Raw genomic sequence first — 18,940 nt, forward strand, 5'->3', positions numbered from 1 at the left:
AATGAAATAGTTTGAGACCCTATGATTTTTTGCAATGGGTCAAACTTTATACTCAATGGAGTATTGATGATGTGATATATTATGATTGATTTGTAAATATTTTTGTACATGAACTTGCACTCTCTTGGTGCTTGTAGTTAATGATACTTTATATTTTTTATTTCAATAAAAGACAACCTAAATCTTGTAAATATATATTTTTTATTTCAAAAAAGGATATAAGCTCTATCGACGTTATGAATTCCATGTAAAGAAATTACCCAAGCAGCACACTGATTAAAATAAAAGTGAGAGAGAAAAAACATAAGAGAATTTAATGTGGTTTGGCATATATGTACTTAATGAAGCCACCTGCAAAATTTCTCACTGTCGAAGAGTTGAATCTTACATTTAAGTTTTTTATCTTTATGTAGAAAAGAATATTTTAAAACTGCCCTAGGCTCATCCTAGTGAACCGACAAACTGGCCCAGGCAAGACCATCATCTTCACTTGGGAGATTAGCACTTTGCCTAACCTTATTCCTATATCTGGGCCTCCTTTTTGCAGGCAGTAATCTCTCTAAATATGAGCCACAATTCAACCAACTACTAATTAACCAGTCCACTTTTATCAGCCTTCTGAAAAAAAAAAGTGGTTCTGCATTTTTTCTCAGTTTCATATTTAACTCCTTGGTCTAAATTTCTATGTAACAGGGCTACATTCTAGATAGTGCATTTGATCCTCGTCGTTGGATTGCTCCAGGCCAACGATCTTTACAGCCTGTTCCATGTAAATGTGGTGTTGATACTTTGGATGTACCTTGGGATCCCAAACTTCAGACTGAAGACCCAAAAGTTGTTGTTGGAAAATGTTGTGACATGGGTCACAGATGGATGATTTCAAAAACGGTATCTGATTGCGTTGAAGCTCTGATAGGAGCATATTATGTTAGTGGTGGATTGGTTGCTGCATTACATGTGATGAAGTGGCTTGGGGTTGATGCTGATCTTGAGCCTTCCTTAATTGTTGAGGCCATTAATAGTGCATCTCTACGATCCTATCTCCTCAGGAGTAATGAGCTTGATGGTTTGGAGTCAAAGCTCGGCTATAGGTTTTCTGTCAAGTTTCTCTTACAGGAAGCAATTACACATACAACGGCTCAAGAGTCATACTGCTACCAGGTAGTAATGGAAATTCTGCTTTTTTTTTTGGTTTCGCTGTGTACATGGTTTTCAAGTTTGCTTGTTAAGATTCTCCTAGAATACAAAAAAGGAAGAGCAATCAAAAAGAAAAATGAGATGTTCTTTCAATGTTTCATTTGTATGTTTATATGGATGTGAGTTCACTTGATCTCCATCTTCTAATAGTTGAACTTCTTCCAGAGACTTGAATTTCTTGGTGACTCAGCATTGGACCTGCTTATTACTGGGCATCTCTATCAGACCCATATAGATATTGATCCTGGAGATTTGACTGATTTGCGCTCAGCATCTGTTAGTAATGAAAATTTTGCCCAAATCGCCGTCAGGAAGAACCTCTATAAGCATCTTCAACATAAGTCTGCATTACTCGCTCGTCAAATAACAGAGTATGTGAAGTCCTTTATTGAAAATGAAGATACCACTGGATCAAGGCCAGATGTAATGGGTCCTAAGGTTAGTTTTTAATATCGGGTATTTGCTTGATCTTGTTCAAGATTTCTAGGGTGCTTTGATAAGGTTCAAGTTAGACAAATTACCTATAATCCACTAAGCTTTATTAACATTCACAATTAGTTAAAAGAAATTTTTTGAAAATCCACTAAGGATATCTTGAGACTTTGGAATCTTCCAAGATAATAATTATTTATTCGAGAATAACATAGAATTTATTAAAAGTTGAATGTCCCCTTTGAACCATGGGACTCATTTATTTATGATACTTGTTGAGAAATTTGTATTTCTTCTTAATATTACAAGTGATTACGTGCCTATTTATAGTGTTGTTGTAGCTCTATAAAAGGAAAACTAGGATTCTACTTAAATAGGTTCAATTCCATAGATTATAAAATATACATTTTCCTTGTCCAACACTTCCCCTCAAGGTGGTGAGTATGTGTTCTCCATTCCCAGCTTGTTAACAATCTTTTGAAACACACTGGGCTACTCATTTCTTTAGTAAGCACATCAGCTAACTGACCATGCAAGGGCGGGCACAAATGGTGTACAAATCATTTCATCCTCTAGTTTTTTTGAACAGAATACTTTTACCTAGTGTACCTTTAAGGTACAACAACACCGTTACCTATAAGTGGACTTATCTTAGGTTATGCATAAACTGATTGATTGTACTTATTATAGAGAAAATATCTGGTTGTGTGTAAGTTAGATAATAAGTCTTCTCACAAGGGTTTGATACATTTCTTTGTTTACCTCCGAATCTTCTTCTACTTTTCCCAACTTGAGATTTGGGTCCATCAGGGTACTTGCTAGTCTGCAGGCTGTCTTGCCTGCTTACTTAAAAAATCAATAACAGACTTGTGCTGAAAGATGAGAATGCCCTGTTTAGAGTGAGCTACTTCAATACCAAGAGAGTACTTCCAACTTTCCTGGTATGTTGATATCAAATTCTTTAGTTAGGAATTCATTCAGTTGTTGTCTCTTTGCATTATTATCTCTTATTACTATTATGTCATCCACATAGACTAGAAGTACTGTGACTTTTGCGAAAGATGAGTGTTTAATGAATAATGTGTGATTTTCTTGGCTCTGCTTAAATATCATGGCTAGCATAACTCTTGTAAATATGTTAAACCATGCTTGGTGATTGCTTGAGTCCATACAAGGTCTTCTTAAGTTTGTATATAGTATGACTAGGCAAGTTCTCATTAGAACTCGATGGGGTATCCATATATATATCTTCCTCTAAATCTCCATATAGAATATATTTTTGACATTATGCTGTCGTAATTTCCATAGAAGCTTAGTAGCCAATATTAATAGGGTTCTTATCACATTCATCTTTACAATTGGAGATTTTTTATGGTAGTCAATTTTATATGTTTTAAGTGTACTGTTTTGTCATCGCCTTGTATCTTTCTGTTGATCCATTTGCTTTGTATTTTATTGTATATACTCATTTATGGCGCACGAGTCTTTTCAATATGAATTTTTGTATCACTAGGATTTTTGATGAGGTAGGTGAAGAAAAACTTGCAAGCAAGTCAAAAGATTCAAGAGTCCAAGACCGTCTATCTTGTTGGGAGGTAATTTGTGTAGGCACTAGCATGATTAATAGGGTTAACAAATTAGAAGTCTCTCCATTAGATAAGTTACGGTGAAAATGGAAGTTTCAAGATAATCTTCCCCCATAATTACTTATGAAACTCGAGATATCATGTGTTGGGTAGACAATTGGTTTAATTAAGAGAATTTTGTGCGAAGCCATACCTCAATATGGGTGTCTAACACCCACATCTTGATTCTTTAGACACCAGCTTGCAAAATTTGTGCAATACCCTTCATTAAATACAAGCAATGCTAGTAATTCAAAGACAGGAGCCTTATATTCCGTTATTGAACTCTCCCATGGAGGATAAGGTTGATGAAAGTAGCACTCGTACTCATAGAATGTGACATTAAATGTGACATAATCATTTTGAGAGAGGATAAAAATATTTATATCTTTTATGAGTTGAGAAATACTCAGAAAAGACACTTTAAAGCCTTGAGATTTAATTTTTTCTGAATAGAACTATGAACATGGACAAAAGTGACATACCCGAATATCTTAAGGACAAGATGATTTGTTATATGCAGATTAGGGTAGTATGTTGAGAGAAGGTTCACAGGGCTCTTGAATCCCAAAACTCTAGAAGGTAATCGGTTGATGAGATATTTGACTGCAAGTATAGCTTCCTCTAAAAGGATTGAGATAAGTTTATTTGCAACATAAAAGCTTAGGTGGTTTCAAATGATAATTTAAGAGATTTTGAGTAGAAAATTTTTTGTGTTCTCCGTGGAGGAGAGTTCTTATTATATATACAAATATACAAGCTAATTTTCATCCCCTAAATTAACTAAACAAATGTCCTAATTAAAGTTAATAAAGTTATACAAGTTATAAAATTAGATATAAAATTTGCTGGTTAATTAATTGAATAATTTGCTGCCATAATTGTCTGAAATCTGCTGATTAATTATATAGAATCTACTGCTATATATGCTGGTTAATTGCATATAATCTACTGCCATAATTGTAATAAATCTGCTGATTAACTGCATATCTGGTGATTAATTGAATAAAATCTGCTGGTTAATTAATTATTAATTAATTCCTTTGACATTCCTCTCAAATTGATGCTGATAAATTTACAAGTATCAATTTACTAATGAGAAAGTTATGGTGCTGACGTGTCATGGATTTAGTAAAGAGATATGTTATCAGAGTGGTGGATATGTGGCAAGATAATTACTTGATAGTAATGTCTTCCGAATGAAATGACAGGAAATTTTTATGTGTTTCGTCCTTTCGTGCTAGACAGAGTTGGCGACGATTTGGATTGCACTAGTATTGTCAGTGTGTAGTGGATTACGTTGAACCTGCGAGAAACTAAACTCTGTAAGGAGACAACGCAATCAAATAATCTCTAAGCATACAGCAGACATGGCTTGGTACTCTGCCTCAATGGAAGATTTGGATATAAAATCTTGTTTCTTACATTTCCAAGAGATAAGGGCATCACCAAGAAATATACACTATTCAGTAGTAGATTTCTTAGTGTCTGGACAACCTGCCTAATCAGCATCACTATAGACTTGTAGTCGAAGAGAAGAACCATTAGAAAAGAATAACCCACGACTAGAAGTGCCATGGATGTACTTGATGATTTGACGAACTGCTGATAGGTGAAGATGTCGAAGAGTTTGTATGAATTTGCTGACAATATGGACAGAATAAGAAATGTCTAGTCAGGTGATAGATAGATGAGACTACCAGCCAACTTTCGATATAAAGTAAGATCCTCAAGAAGTTTTCCTTCATCACGTTGATATTTGACATTAATTTCCATAAGAGTGTCAACAGATGCAGTGTTCGTGAGACGAATTAATTTAACCAAATACTGAATATACTTTTGTTGATTTAAAAAAATACTTTGAGACCGATGATGTACCTCTAACTCCAAGAAATAGGTAAGTTGTCCAAAGTCTTTTATATGAAAAGAAAAGTGCAATAAATTTTGAATTTTAAAGATTCTCTCGTTATCAACAACAGTGGTAATTATGTCATCCACATAAATAAGTACAATTAAGCTCTTAGATGTCATTTAAAGAAAAAGTGAAAAGTCATATTGACTTTAAATAAATGAAAAACGAAGAAGAGTGAATTTGATATTTTCAAACCATACCCGCGATGCCTGCTTCAAGGCATATAAAGAACATTTTAGTTTACAAATAGCGTTAGGTGATGGAGTAGGCATACCATGCGGAAGTTTTATGTAAACTTCTTCCTTTAGATTACCATGCAATAACGCGTTTGTAACATCCATTTGATGCAGCAAGGGATAGTATAATCCGCACGGTTGTCATCTTAGCTACTGGTGCAAAGGTCTCATCATAGTCTAAACCATACTCTTGCTTATTGCCAAGAACCATCAATCGAGTCTTGTAATGGTATATAGATCCATCAAATCGAGGTTTTATTGAAAACACAAGATTACTTCCAACGGGTTTCACAGATGGGGGGACATGAAACAACATTCTAAGTTTAGTTTTCTTCTAGTGTCAGAAATTCTGCTTCAATAGCTTGCTGCCAACACTCATGCTCCATTGCCTGTTTATATGAAGAGGGAATAGGAATAGATGACAAGGTGGCAGTTAAGGAAAAAAGAGGAATAAAACCATACCTATTTGGTGGTCTACGAACACAAGTATTGCGTCTAAGAGGAGCAGGTGCAACTGTTGAAATAGAATCAACTGTCAAGGAATATATTGGAGGGAGTCCGTTAGGTATAGAAGTCTTATATGATGTTTTGGGCCCGCGTTGTTGATACACCAAGAGAGGTTTAGAAGTTATAGGATCTATAGAAGAGTTAGTAAATCATGGCAAAATAGAAAATGAAGGAGAAATATAATCATGGTGAGTAGCAAAAAAATATTGATTTTAAAAAAAGTCACATTTTTTAGATATCCGAATACGACGCATATTAGAATCATAACAAAGAAAAACTTTTTGGTATACTGAATATCCTAAAAATGTACGTTGAACTGAGTGAGTTGTAAGTTTTGTGCGTTCATATGCAGGAAGATGTACAAAATACACACAACCAAAAGTACGAATGTTAGAATAATTTGGAGTGCAACCAAGTAACCGAGTAAAAGGAGAAACATGGTTTAATGAGGGAGAGGAAAATCTGTTGATGAGGTGCACAGCAGTGGAGAGAGTTTCACACCAAAACCGAGAGGGTACAAAAGACTCTAGTAGAAGGGTGCGAACAACACCTAGAAAATGATGATTCTTTTTCTCCGCCACCCCATTTTGTTGTTGAGTTGAAGGATAAGATTGTTGATAAGTTATTTCATTAGTTTGTAAGAACTCTTGAAAAGAATGAGACATGTACTCACCCCCACTGTCAGAGTGAAAGATTTTGATTTTAGCGGAAAATTGAGTTTTAATATGTACATGGAAAAGCTTGAAGATAGAAAATATTTCGTCCCTAAAATAAAGAAAATAAATCCATGTAAAATGACTATAATTATCAATAAAAGTGATAAAGTACTTGTAATTAGCATAAAAAGTAACTGGTGTCATACCCCACATATCACTATGTATCAAATAAAAAAAGTAGACTATATTTAGTGTGTGAGTGGGAAATGGTAAAGTTTTACTTTTGCCAAACTCTAATTGAATAACAATTGGAGATAATGAATCTTTATTTGTAAGTAAAACAGAATTTAGTAAAATATGGAGTACATTAAAGTTTGGATATCTGAGACGTTTATGCCATGTTCGATAATCAACATGAGTAGAATTACAAATGATAATGGGTAGAGAGAAACATAGAGATAAGGAAATGGGAGAGGAAAAAGACGTCCTACTTTAGGCCCCCTTGCAATAGTATTCCTTGATTGTTGATTCTGTACAATACAACCATATTTAAGAAATTCTACTTTATAGTAGTCATCAACTAACTAATCGATAGAAATAAGGTTACTTGTAAGATTAGGAGAAACAAAAACGTTTGTTAGAGAAAAAGAAATGTCATCAGTGGCTGTGATAGATAAAGGGTTTTCATCAGCTGTATAAATCTTGAGATTTGCAAAGTATTTCGTTATATTAGTAAGAAAATTGGAATTGTTAGTCATATGATTAGAGGCTACAGAATCAAAGTACCAAGGAGATGGTGTTGAGAAAAATTTATCTGAGAGCCCTAAGGCAGAGAATGCGGAGATGATCATTTGTTAAATCATTACAGGAGTTACAGGTGGAGTAGGAGCAGCAGGAGCACTCTGTGCTATATTCACAAAATTACCAGTACTAGAAAAACTAAATGCTATATATGGTGTTTTAGATTTTTTAGGAGGTCGGATAGGACATTTCTTAATAATGTGGTTGTCTTTTTTACAGTAGTTGCATAATTTTTTTGAACAGTTTGAAGCATAATGTCCAAACTTCTTGCAACAAAAATACTAAATTGTATTCGAGTCTCTACCTTTCGACTTACCTTGTGCTGCATAAGTCACAGGGACAGAGGTAGATATTTGTTGTTCCATGGTGATTTGAGTGAAAATTCGTTGTTCCTTATGAAACAAAGTATTGAGGCATACATCCAATGAGGGGATAGATTCTCGATTCATAAGATTAGACTTGATGTTTTTAAATTCGGATCTAAATTTCATAAGAAGATGGTTCATTTTAGTAGTTTCATGAACAGATTGAATAGAGATAAGACCTTCAAGAGGTAAGGTACCATATACTATATAAGTATATTCAGCCTAAAAATTCATAAAAATAGAATAAAAATAACAAGCAGAGAGATTGTCCTATTGAAGAGTAGCTAATTCATGTTTATGCTAAAATCTTCAAGCAGTATTGTGGTGGTTGTAGAGTTTCTTTAAAAAAAAGTTTTCATCTTAGCTGCAATCTTGAAGAGTTGGAGGTTCAAGATAATATTTGAGCCAACAGATCCTAGAATCCATGCCATAATTTGAGCATCCTTGACCTCCCACTTTGCATGCTCATCATTTTCTTTATCTTTGTATGGCGCAAGTTTGCGGCAATCAATATGGCTCATTAAATCTCTCTCTTTGACAAAAACTATGAAACGAAATGCTTAAATTGGATAGTTTTTGCCATTAAAACGAATCAAAATAGACTCATACTTGTCTGTATACATGATGTCGAGAGAACTTGAACAAAAATAATTAAGAATAAGGGACTATACTAAGAACAAGAATAACATTGAGACTTGAAACAAGAAAAAAGAATTTAAGAATTTAGAACCTATGCTCTGATACCATCACAATTTAAGAGATTATGAGCAAAAAAAATTTTGTATCCTTCATGGAGGAGAATTCTCATTATATATACAAATATACAAGCTAATTTTCAGTCCCTAAATTAGCTAAACAAATCAATCCTAATTAAAGGTATTAAAGCTATACAAGTCATAAAATTAGATATAAAATCTGTTGGTTAATTAACTGCTAACATAATTATTTGAAATATGTTGATTAATCGCGTAGAATTTGCTGCCGTATACGTTGGTTAATTGCATATAATCTGTTGGTATAATTGTAACAAATCTGCTGATTAATTGCATAATATCAACTGATTAATTGCATAAAATCTATTGGCTAATTAATTGTTAGTTAATTCCTTTGACATCAAAAAGAGTAACATTTCTCTTTTTTATAACCATATTTTGTAATAGAGTGTAAGTAGACAAAGACTCATGAATGATACATTCTTTTTGGAAAAATTGAGTTAGGGTTTGATTGAAATAATCTCGAGTTTAATGAAAACAGTACTGATTTCACACTTAAGTATGAGCAAAAACAACTAAGTAATATGAGTATAGTCATCAATAAAAGATGTTAAAGAAATGATAAATTAGATTGAAAGATATGAGAGTAAATTACATCTTAATTGTAATTAATTATAATTGATTATCTATTTTCTTTTTATCCTAGAAAACTTGTGTGTATAGGACTGTAATATTAAATAGAATTCCAATAAAATTACTTTTGACATGCTATAAGAGTTTAGGTTATGGAAACCTTAGCCTCAGTTACAAACCTTATTCGACATTCATGGAAAAATCATCTAAAAGGTTTCGTCAGCCTGCATAGTTGATCATTGTAAATCAGCTACCAACCATTGTTATCGGCCCCTAGTAGCAACCAAACCAACCTTCATCACCAGTGCCATAAACTTAGTCGTGCATCCAGACGTAATTGCATTGTAAATAGACGAAGCTGCACCACTAGACACATCTGCTACTAGACATAGACGCGACCCTCTTTGCTTCCTTGTCATCTGTTGTGACTCATTGCACGACCAGAGGCAGACGCTAGACGCAAGTGTGATACCATCATAGACGAATAATGCTTGCAACGAACAACAAATGTAGTGAGCGATAGATGTAGATGCAATGCTTGCAAGATGATTAATCCTCTGCTCCTATCGTGACTCTGTGCATAGTGTCTCTGCCCCTTGCTATGCTAATGCCTCTGCTTTGTGTGCACTATCTTGAGCCCTCGTGCATCCTGCGTGTGCCTTTTATCCATATCCAAGCTGAGTCAAGGAAAGGTGGTAAGGTTCAAGGGGGCAAATAATAGTCTGAGTTGATTCTTTGAGTTCATGATCTGAGTTGACTTAGTGCAGAACTAGATTAGTTGCAAGCTGTGGATTCCCATTTCACACAGCCATGTGTTCTGGATAAGATCCTTCTGATAATTTCTGATAATTTTTTCTTTTCGACATTAATTACTATATAGTTTTTAAATCATGTTGGAAATTATGTTCCAAGTTAGTGAAGCAAATCTTAATATAACAACTTAGATCTTAGTAGATTCAAAGTGGTGATTGAAAGAATAAGAGCTCAACTTGAGTCTCTGGAGAAACAAATAAGTATAATTTACTGGAATACTCAAGTACAACTTCTATCTCACATTGGCAAAATGTCTCAGATAAGTTCTTTGAAAATTCTTGAATTGTAGACTAATGAGCCAAAACATTTTCATACATATGTTCAATGTCTAAATAATAAAAAGATTGTCATTACAAATGATTCCCTCAATACTATTACGGGTAAGGATGACATTAATTTTAGTACTACCCTTATCCCGAAAAATGTATTACATGTTTTCAAAGTATATATTAATCTTTGTCAATCATAAGTTATTACAAGATTTGAACTATAAAGAAACATTTAATTTTTCTCACTGTGATTATCAGGACTGGTATTCGGAAAGATGATTTGAAGTGCTAAATGCAAAAAGAGACTCTACTGCTTAAATACAGCTATTGACTCCATACACAAGATTTGAACACTCATCATAAAAGACTTAAACAGTCATCATTTTCTATCTTAAAGGTTATATTTGTGGAAGAATTCGAAATATGAAAATTTATTTTGTGATATCTGTGAGTTTGCAAAATATAAGCATGTGACATTTTCTATTCATAATAAACAAAGTTTGACTCCACCATAAAGGACTTGAACACATCATTTTTTATCTTAAAAGTTATATTTATCGAAAAATTCGAAATATGAAAATTTATTTTGCAAAATCTGTGAGTTTGTAAAATATAAGCATATAACATTTTCTATTAATAATAAACAAAGTTTAATTTTGCTTTCACTAATTCATTGTGATTTTTGGAGATTAATTCACACACCTAATATTTGTAAGACTCGATGGTTTTTATTATTTATTGACAATTGTATTAGAGTCGCATGACTAATTTTACCTAAAGCCAAATCTATATTAGACGTGTCATATCTCAGTTATGGCAATATGAATAAAATTCAATTCAGAATTGGCATAAAAAAATTTTGCACCAACAACACCAAAAATTTTTTTAATCACACACTTTCATCATTCTTCCATTAGAAAGGAATTCTCCAAAAATCATCCTGTCTCCATACTTCGCAATAAAATAAAATAGCAAAATTTCAAAAATAGTCATTTTTTAACCACTGCTAGAATTTTCTTTTCTCCAAACAATGTTCCAAAATAATATTGGAGCGAAACTGTTCTTACCACCACATGCATTATTAATCGTCTATCCATAAGCATTCCAGACTTAAAAAGTCTATCAAAAACACTTCAAAAATTTTTTCCAGCAGTAAGTGTCACAAACCATCTTGTCCCTCAGATATTTGAGTGTTTTGCCTTTATTCAAATTCATTCCTATAAAAAAGGAAAACTTGATCTCTAGGTAATGAAATGCGTATTTGAGTACACTAAACACTTTCTTTGTTTTATCTCATAGTTTGTTTCTTCTGATAAGTGCTTACGATCCTATAAAAATTTTCTCACAATTTTAAATACTGAGTCTATTTCTAATATAGTGCTTGAAAAATTATTTTGTGAAAAATAAAAGAATGTTGTGATTATAGAAATGCATGCACTTGATAAAAATCATACATGAAAAATTATGGATCTACCTAAAGGTAAGAAATATGTAGGATGCAGATAGGTTTTTACTATCAAATACAAGACAGATGGGACAATCGAGAGATATAAAGTAAGATTGGTGGCAACATACCATACACCTGCATATAGGATATATTACTATTAGACTTTCATACCAATCACCAAGATGATTATTGTGTGAATCTTATTGTCATTAGCTTTTTATTTTCATTCACAATTATAATTTTGATGTAAAATGTGGCTTCTTAACTAGAGATTCCACTAGGTTTTGACATAAAAGGAGTAGATAAGGTATGTAAACAAAAATGACTCTTTATGGATTCGAGCAATTGGCAAAAGCATGGTTTGGTAAGTTCGTAAAGGTAATAATAGACCTGAGATTTAAGCAAGTTGAAAGAGATTGCATTTTGTTCATCAAACAGTTAGAGAATTAGGAAGATATAGCTCTGCTAATATATGTCGATGATATTATCGTTATAGGAGATGATGAGAAAGAAAAACAGATACTAAAATAGTATATGGCAGAAGAATTTAAAATCAAGAACTTCGTAAGTTTATGTATTTTATGGGAATTAAAGTCGTTCACTCAAAGTCTGATATTTTTATTTCGCAGTAGAAATACATTTATGACCTATTGAGAGACTCCTGCATGTTAGCATTTAAAACAGTTAGAACTCTTATTGATACTAATCACAAATTAGAAATGGTAGAAGAAAAGACACCAGTAAATAAAGAAATATATCAGATCTTCGTTAAGAGATTGATATAACTATCCCACATGAGACTAGACATCGTTTATGCAGTAAGTGTTATTAGTCAATTCATACACAATTTGAAAGAAATGCAACTACAAGTAACCTACAGTATATTGCATTACTTTAAAAGGTCATTTGGAAAACTAATTATTTTCAGGAAGAGTGTAAACTAATATATACCCCTATACTGTGACAACAAATTGACCATAAATATCACTTACAATCCGATGCAACATAATCGGACCAAAGACATGGAGATCAACAGACATTTTATCAAAGAAAAATTTGACAATAACCTAATATATATACCCATACATACTTGCTAATTCTCAACTGGAAAATTTGTTAATTAAATACTTAAGCAATCTAGCATTCCAAGTTCTTATTGGTGAGATAGGGATGGACAACATCTACTCCCTAATTTAAGGAAGCGTTATTTTTTTTTTATTTTTTATTTTTTTTACAAAAAGTAAATTAGATTGAAAACTACAAGGGCAAGTTACATCTTTTGTAATTAATTATAATCTATTGTTTGTTTCTTTTTCATACTAGCAATATTCAATAGAATGCACATAAAATTATTCTTGACAAGTCATCTTGCTCTAGAGACATTAAGACTATTAGTGGATCCCCAAACATCACTGTGAATTAAACAAAAAAAGAAGAATTTTTTTTAATTATTAACTTAAAAAGGTACACGTTTATTTTTAGATAGTTCGCACACTTAACAAATGAATTGTTTGATATCTATATTTTTTGATAAAGATAGAAACAATTTTTTTTAAAACTCTAAATAACAGATGTCCTCGTCGATGATGATGCCAAACTCTCTCGTTATTGGATGAAAAATATCATGAATAGAAGACTGAGGAACCTTGCCCTTGAGGTGCATGATTGATTTGGGATTTCAAGGTAGTTGAGGTCATCTCATTTTCTAGCAAGTCCAATCATCTTCCTTAAACCTTTGTCCTGAAGTACATCATCAAGAAAAATAACATTGCAACTCAAGTATTGAGCCAGTTTCCAAATGGAGATAAGATTTGTAGACAACTTAGGATATAAAGGATGTTTTTAGTGTTATAAATGAAAGGAGATGAACATCTTCTTTTCCTACTACAATGGTTAATAAGTAATCAACTACGGCAATTTCTTGTTGTTTGGATACAAAGAATAGGTGGAAAAGTTATTAATGGAACGGGTTATGTAATTGGTTGTTCTCAAGTCCATGACCTAGAAGTTGGTCAAGGTTTTATGAAGACATTTAAACCAATAGAAAACAGAAACTTACCTAGATATACAGATGAGCAAGTATTTGAAGGCTTGTTTAAACTGTTGATAAGAGATTTCACCCTCTCAATTTTTTCATCGTTCAATCCTCTTTTTACCTGTGGTTTTTGTCCCCCATAGCAACATGGGCTTGCCCATTTTCTTTTTGTTGTTCTCCCTTAATGCCCGCATTCCCAAGTTGGAGGTTTTCCATGTAACTTCCAGGATCATTCCCAAGTGGTTGTGTTTCTTGCGATAGGTACACAACTGACCATCACGATTCTAGATTTTTGCTTGACTAGATTTTTCAAGATGTAAGACTAGTGCTTTGTCAGTATCATTCTTTTTGTTGATAGCTATCATAGAAGAGTTATTAGTGTTATGAAGCTAAAGCATCAGGCCTGTTTTACTTTATTTATCTCGAATTAAAGGTATCACCTCATTAAAACATGAACCTTCACATGTACTAAGTATCTAGATCTTAACCTGGTCAAATTCAGGATTGAGTTTGTAGAGGAAACCATAAATTTTGTCTTGTCAATGAATTCGTTGAGGACAACAGCATTTCCAGGATATTTGGTTTTTAACACCCTGTAACGGTCAAGTTCTTGTCATAGAGTTCTCAACTAATTAGCATATTCTCTAATTGTTCTATTACTTTGTTTTGCAACTATTTTCTTTATTCTAACCTCATATACCTAGATGGTGTCTCTAGCCTTTGAATAGGCTTGAAAAAATGAGTTTCAAAGTCCTTTGCAATAGTCAAGAACATCTACGTGTCACAAATCTCGGGTATCATGAAGTTCCATAACCAGACCATAATCATGAAATCTTCTTCTTCTCATGCTTCAAACCAAGGATCTCTTAATTTTGGTATTGTGCTTGTGAAGTGACTAATTTTTCCTTTTTCTCTCAACGTAGTCTGAAGAAGGAAAAACCACCTCAGTAGTTCTTGTGGAAGAATGAATTGTTGTGTATATAATTGAATATTAGGACGCAATATATACAAGTAGCAATAACAAAAGAAAACAATATTAATTACAAAGATTATAAAGATTCGAGATATGTTACTAATATACCATTTACCCTAATGACACCTTAATTTATACTTCTTAACACTCTCCTCAAGTTGGTGAACATGTATTATCTATTTTCAGCTTGTACATGGGTAGTGTTCCCTTAGTATTTCACATCACTACATCTTCGTACTTTTATTTTAAAAAAAAATATCTATTTCTAACTTGACAATGATGTTTAAAATACATGATTACTTAATCCTTTACTCAAAACATCAACAAGTTATGAAGTAGTTGGTACATAAGTAGTGCAAATCAGCTAACTATCCAGCTTCTCTTTGATAAAGTATTTGTCTACTTTAATGTGTTTAGTTTTGTCATGTTATACTGAATTATGAGCGGATGTTAATCACTAACTTATTGTTGCAATAGAATCTCATAGATCATCATATTGAATCTTCAAATTTTCTAAAATCATTTTCAACTATAGAAGCTTACGCATTTGTTGGATAGATCTGAACTCTAATTCCGCACTAAATTGGATTATTGCATTATACTTTTTACTTCTCTAAGTCACTAGATTCTATACAAGAAAGGTATTATACCAGAGGTGGATCTCCTGTCAATTGATAATCCAGCATAGTCGAATCAGTGTATAATACTCAAAGGTGGATTTCTTTTTATGTTTGAAGATGGATTGTAGATGGGCAATGACTGGATGTAAGATTGGTATTGAAGGCTGGTTTTGGAAGAAGTTTATTGATGCAGAACTTAGGATCAACTATGCAATCTGAACCCACACATCCATAAATAACATAAAAACTTCTTTTCTAAACAAACTCTCCATACTTAACTCTCAACCAACTTATGATTAGAATTAAGATAAAAGAGATAAAATGAATTGATTAAAACACCACAAGAATATCTTGATAAGGTGAAACCATTACAAGAAAAGAAATTGATGAAAACACCATAAATTACCTTAATAAGTAGACAACAATTCTCTATGCAATAAGAAGGTTGAAGAACCTTGCAAGTATCAAACTTTATTGATTGAACTTAAGTTGAATTCTGAATTACAACGATTACAATGAGAACCTATTTATAGATGCAGGTTATGAGACTCCTTAAAGAATTAGGACTCCGAAATGATCAATGATTCCTATCTACAATACGTATCTTAAAGATTACAAGAAATCTTTAAAGATCATAATAAAAATAAGGACTCTTCTCTCTTCCATTAGCCGTCCATGCTTGATCTTTATCCTTTGAGTGTTCAGCAAGGACAACTCTTTAAGGAAGGATTCTTGGCTTTATAGATGGATTAAGATCCAACCTTGACCTAGAGGAATAAGGACTCTTATCATTGATTTAGTTGGAGTTGAAATTTGTCCATAATAAGAAGAGTGTGCAGCATGGAGTGTAGAAGAGTCTAATCCCGGCCATGACTTATAGTAGTAGGATTCTTCTTCTCTTATCTCAACTAGGACTTTAAATTGATGAAGATTCTGGTTTTGGTGATGTAGATATGTTGAAACGTGATCATGCTTGTTAGGATAAGGTTGTGGAAGAGTAGATAATCAAGTGTGCAAGATTGTTAGGACTCTTATTATTCGCATGTTTAATATGCCTTAAAAGATAGGAGTGTTTGGCTATGACTCTTCCAAGAAGAGTGATTGGATCCCCATATTGAAATACCTGAGAGTCTAATAGTTTAAAGACTCTTTTGACAGCCACTTGCTTGTTGACAACTTTTAGAAGAATTGGCCGAACATTCCTAAGTTGTAGGACTCGTTGATGGCCGGTTGTGAGGAGTTGCACATGGATATAAACTCTTGTAAATGAGCTAACCGAGAATCCTTGAGTTGTAAGACTCTCCCCTTGGCTTAATGGGCTTGGCCTTCCTCTTTCAAGGCCTTTCAAGTTTGGCCCAAGACTGACTTCTTCATGGATCCGATCCGTCTTTTAACATAAACTTGAAATCTTTCTTGAGTTTATTGGCTTGTGATATAGTGATATTCCATCTATATAGCCTGAGTGCATCTTGAGTTGAATACATCCAATGCTTATCTTTATGTGGATGGGCTCCCTCATGAATTATGTCTTGACGAGCTTCTTAAGTGGTGTCTCAATCTTCTTTAATATGGTCATAACCTTGTAAGCTCATGTGACCATGATTTCCTTTATGGCCATGAGCTCTTAAGCTTGTGTAGGTATAATTTCCTTTGTGGCCTTGAGCTCTTAGGCTCATGTGATCTCTCATGTAAGCTTGAGTTGTGTTTTGGCCGTGAGTTAGGGTTTGTGCCACCTTGGTCTTCATCATTTATTTCAACAATAAATGTTGGTTCAGTGTTTGAAGATGAAAGAGGAATTTTTGTTCCTATAACTCTGATATTGTATGAACAAATTTTTATTTTTTTTATTGAATATTACAAGTGATTAAATATCTATTTATTATATTGTTAGAGTTACATAAAAAGAAAAACTAGTTATTTTGGAATCTTATAATTTATGGGATATTTGACCATGATACGGTCCTTAAATAGGTGCGTATCTATACATCCAAAAGGAAAAAATACATTCCCATTCTTTTTCTAATAGTATTTCTAGTATCATGAAATTCTTGTGTATTTCTTCCACATGTATACTTTCAATTTAGGCAACTAATTAAACCTTAATACATAAAATTTAGGGATACTAATCAAGATTAATTACAACCATTTTTTTTTAAATTACAACCAAATATTTTCTACAAGTCATACACAATAAATATTAATTACAGAAACTTTAAACACGATTTTTCTTATATAGGAAAGGCTGTGTGGCTCTTGTCCATGTTCCCACTCAAGTTGATGAATAGATATTATCTATTCTCAACTTTAAGAATCATTTGGAATGAAAAATAATATAAAGTTTATTAAAAATTAAATATCTTTTTTGCAACCCATAGGGTTTTGTAGATTTTGTAAGAAAAATATTAACTTTATTTTTCATACTCCTTGTATTATTACAAATAGGGTATCTATACAAAATTCCTACCTATAAATAAAGAAATTTACATTATTATAAGGATTCTAATTGATTTTATTAATTAATTATATCGTTATAGGAAAGATTACGAAAAAAATTATAAAAGAAAAATATCTCAACTAATGAAGTAACGGAATATTCTAGTCAAGACTCCCTTTCATATTGATGTAAAGATGTCAAACATGTCCAACTTGCAGATTAAGTTATGGAAAGATCTGTTATAAAGTCATTTAGTGAAGACATTGCCACCTGTTCACTAGAAGGCACATGATATAGGCCTAAAAGGCCATCAACCACTTTTTCTTTTATGAAGTACCAATCAATTTCAATGTGTTTTGTCCGATTATATTGAATTGGATTATGGGATATGCTAATGATTGCTTTATTGTCACAAAATAAGGATAAACTCTCTTTTTTGAACAGTTTTAATTCTTTCATTAATTTTTGCAACTATAATAATTTACATACTCCTTGGGTCATTGCTATATGTTCTGTTTCATCACTACAACGAGCAACTACATTCTGTTTTTTACTTTTTCATGTACTCATATTGCCTCCTATGAGTGTGCAATAGTCAATAATTGATTTTCTATCATCTTGAAATCCAGTCTAATCAGCATATGTAAATGATTTTATCTTACAGCGACCATTTTTTGAGAAAAGCAAACATTTTCTTGGTACGGATTTTAAATTTTTTAATATGCAAAAAATGACATGTAAATGAGGTTAACTGCATATGCTATATTAGATATGACATATAAGAGATACATGAGTCTTTCAACTAATTTTTGATATCTCCCTAAGTCAACTGTTGTACCAATTCTCACTTGTAATTTGTGATTACTTTCAATTAGAGATTCTGTCGGTTGCAGAGACTCTACCAGCTTGCAGCCTATAATACCATTATGTTCTAATAGGTTTAAGATATATTTTTTTTAAGAAATGAAGATCTCTTTTTTAGATCTGCCAATTTCAATTTTCAAGAAGTACTGCAAGTTTTCTAAATTCTTTATTTCAAACTCTTGAGTAAAAGTTCTATAAATCGAGTCATTTCGCTTATATTATCTCCAGTGACAACAATATCATTTACATAAATAGTAAGAAGAGTGATCTTACGTTTATAATGTTTGATAAATAGGATATGATCAGTATTGCTCTATTGATATCGGAAAGAGATCATAATTCCTTCTAAACCTTTCAAGCCATGTTTTCGGAGACTGCTTCAAATCATATAAAGCTTTCTTCAATTTG

General features: G+C 32.6%; 1 protein-coding gene across 17 annotated transcripts in view; it reads left to right on the forward strand.

Moving 5' to 3' along the window:
* DCL3 (dicer-like 3) overlaps positions 1-18,940 on the forward strand; it is a 72,561-nt gene that overhangs the window by 41,853 nt on the left and 11,768 nt on the right. For all 17 annotated transcript variants that reach the window (XR_015819300.1, XR_015819302.1, XR_015819301.1 and 14 more), the window contains 2 exons: positions 694-1,161; positions 1,363-1,635. Coding sequence is in view for 13 of the 17 variants with exons in the window: in XM_088220390.1 (XP_088076516.1) it covers positions 694-1,161; positions 1,363-1,635 (741 nt within the window). In the remaining 4 variants the exon portion in view is untranslated. The remainder of the gene's footprint in view (positions 1-693; positions 1,162-1,362; positions 1,636-18,940) is intronic.

Source organism: Carica papaya, chromosome 5, assembly GCF_054855325.1.
Source record: "Carica papaya isolate Zhongbai chromosome 5, ASM5485532v1, whole genome shotgun sequence".
In the NCBI taxonomy this organism is placed as follows: Eukaryota; Viridiplantae; Streptophyta; class Magnoliopsida; order Brassicales; family Caricaceae; genus Carica; species Carica papaya.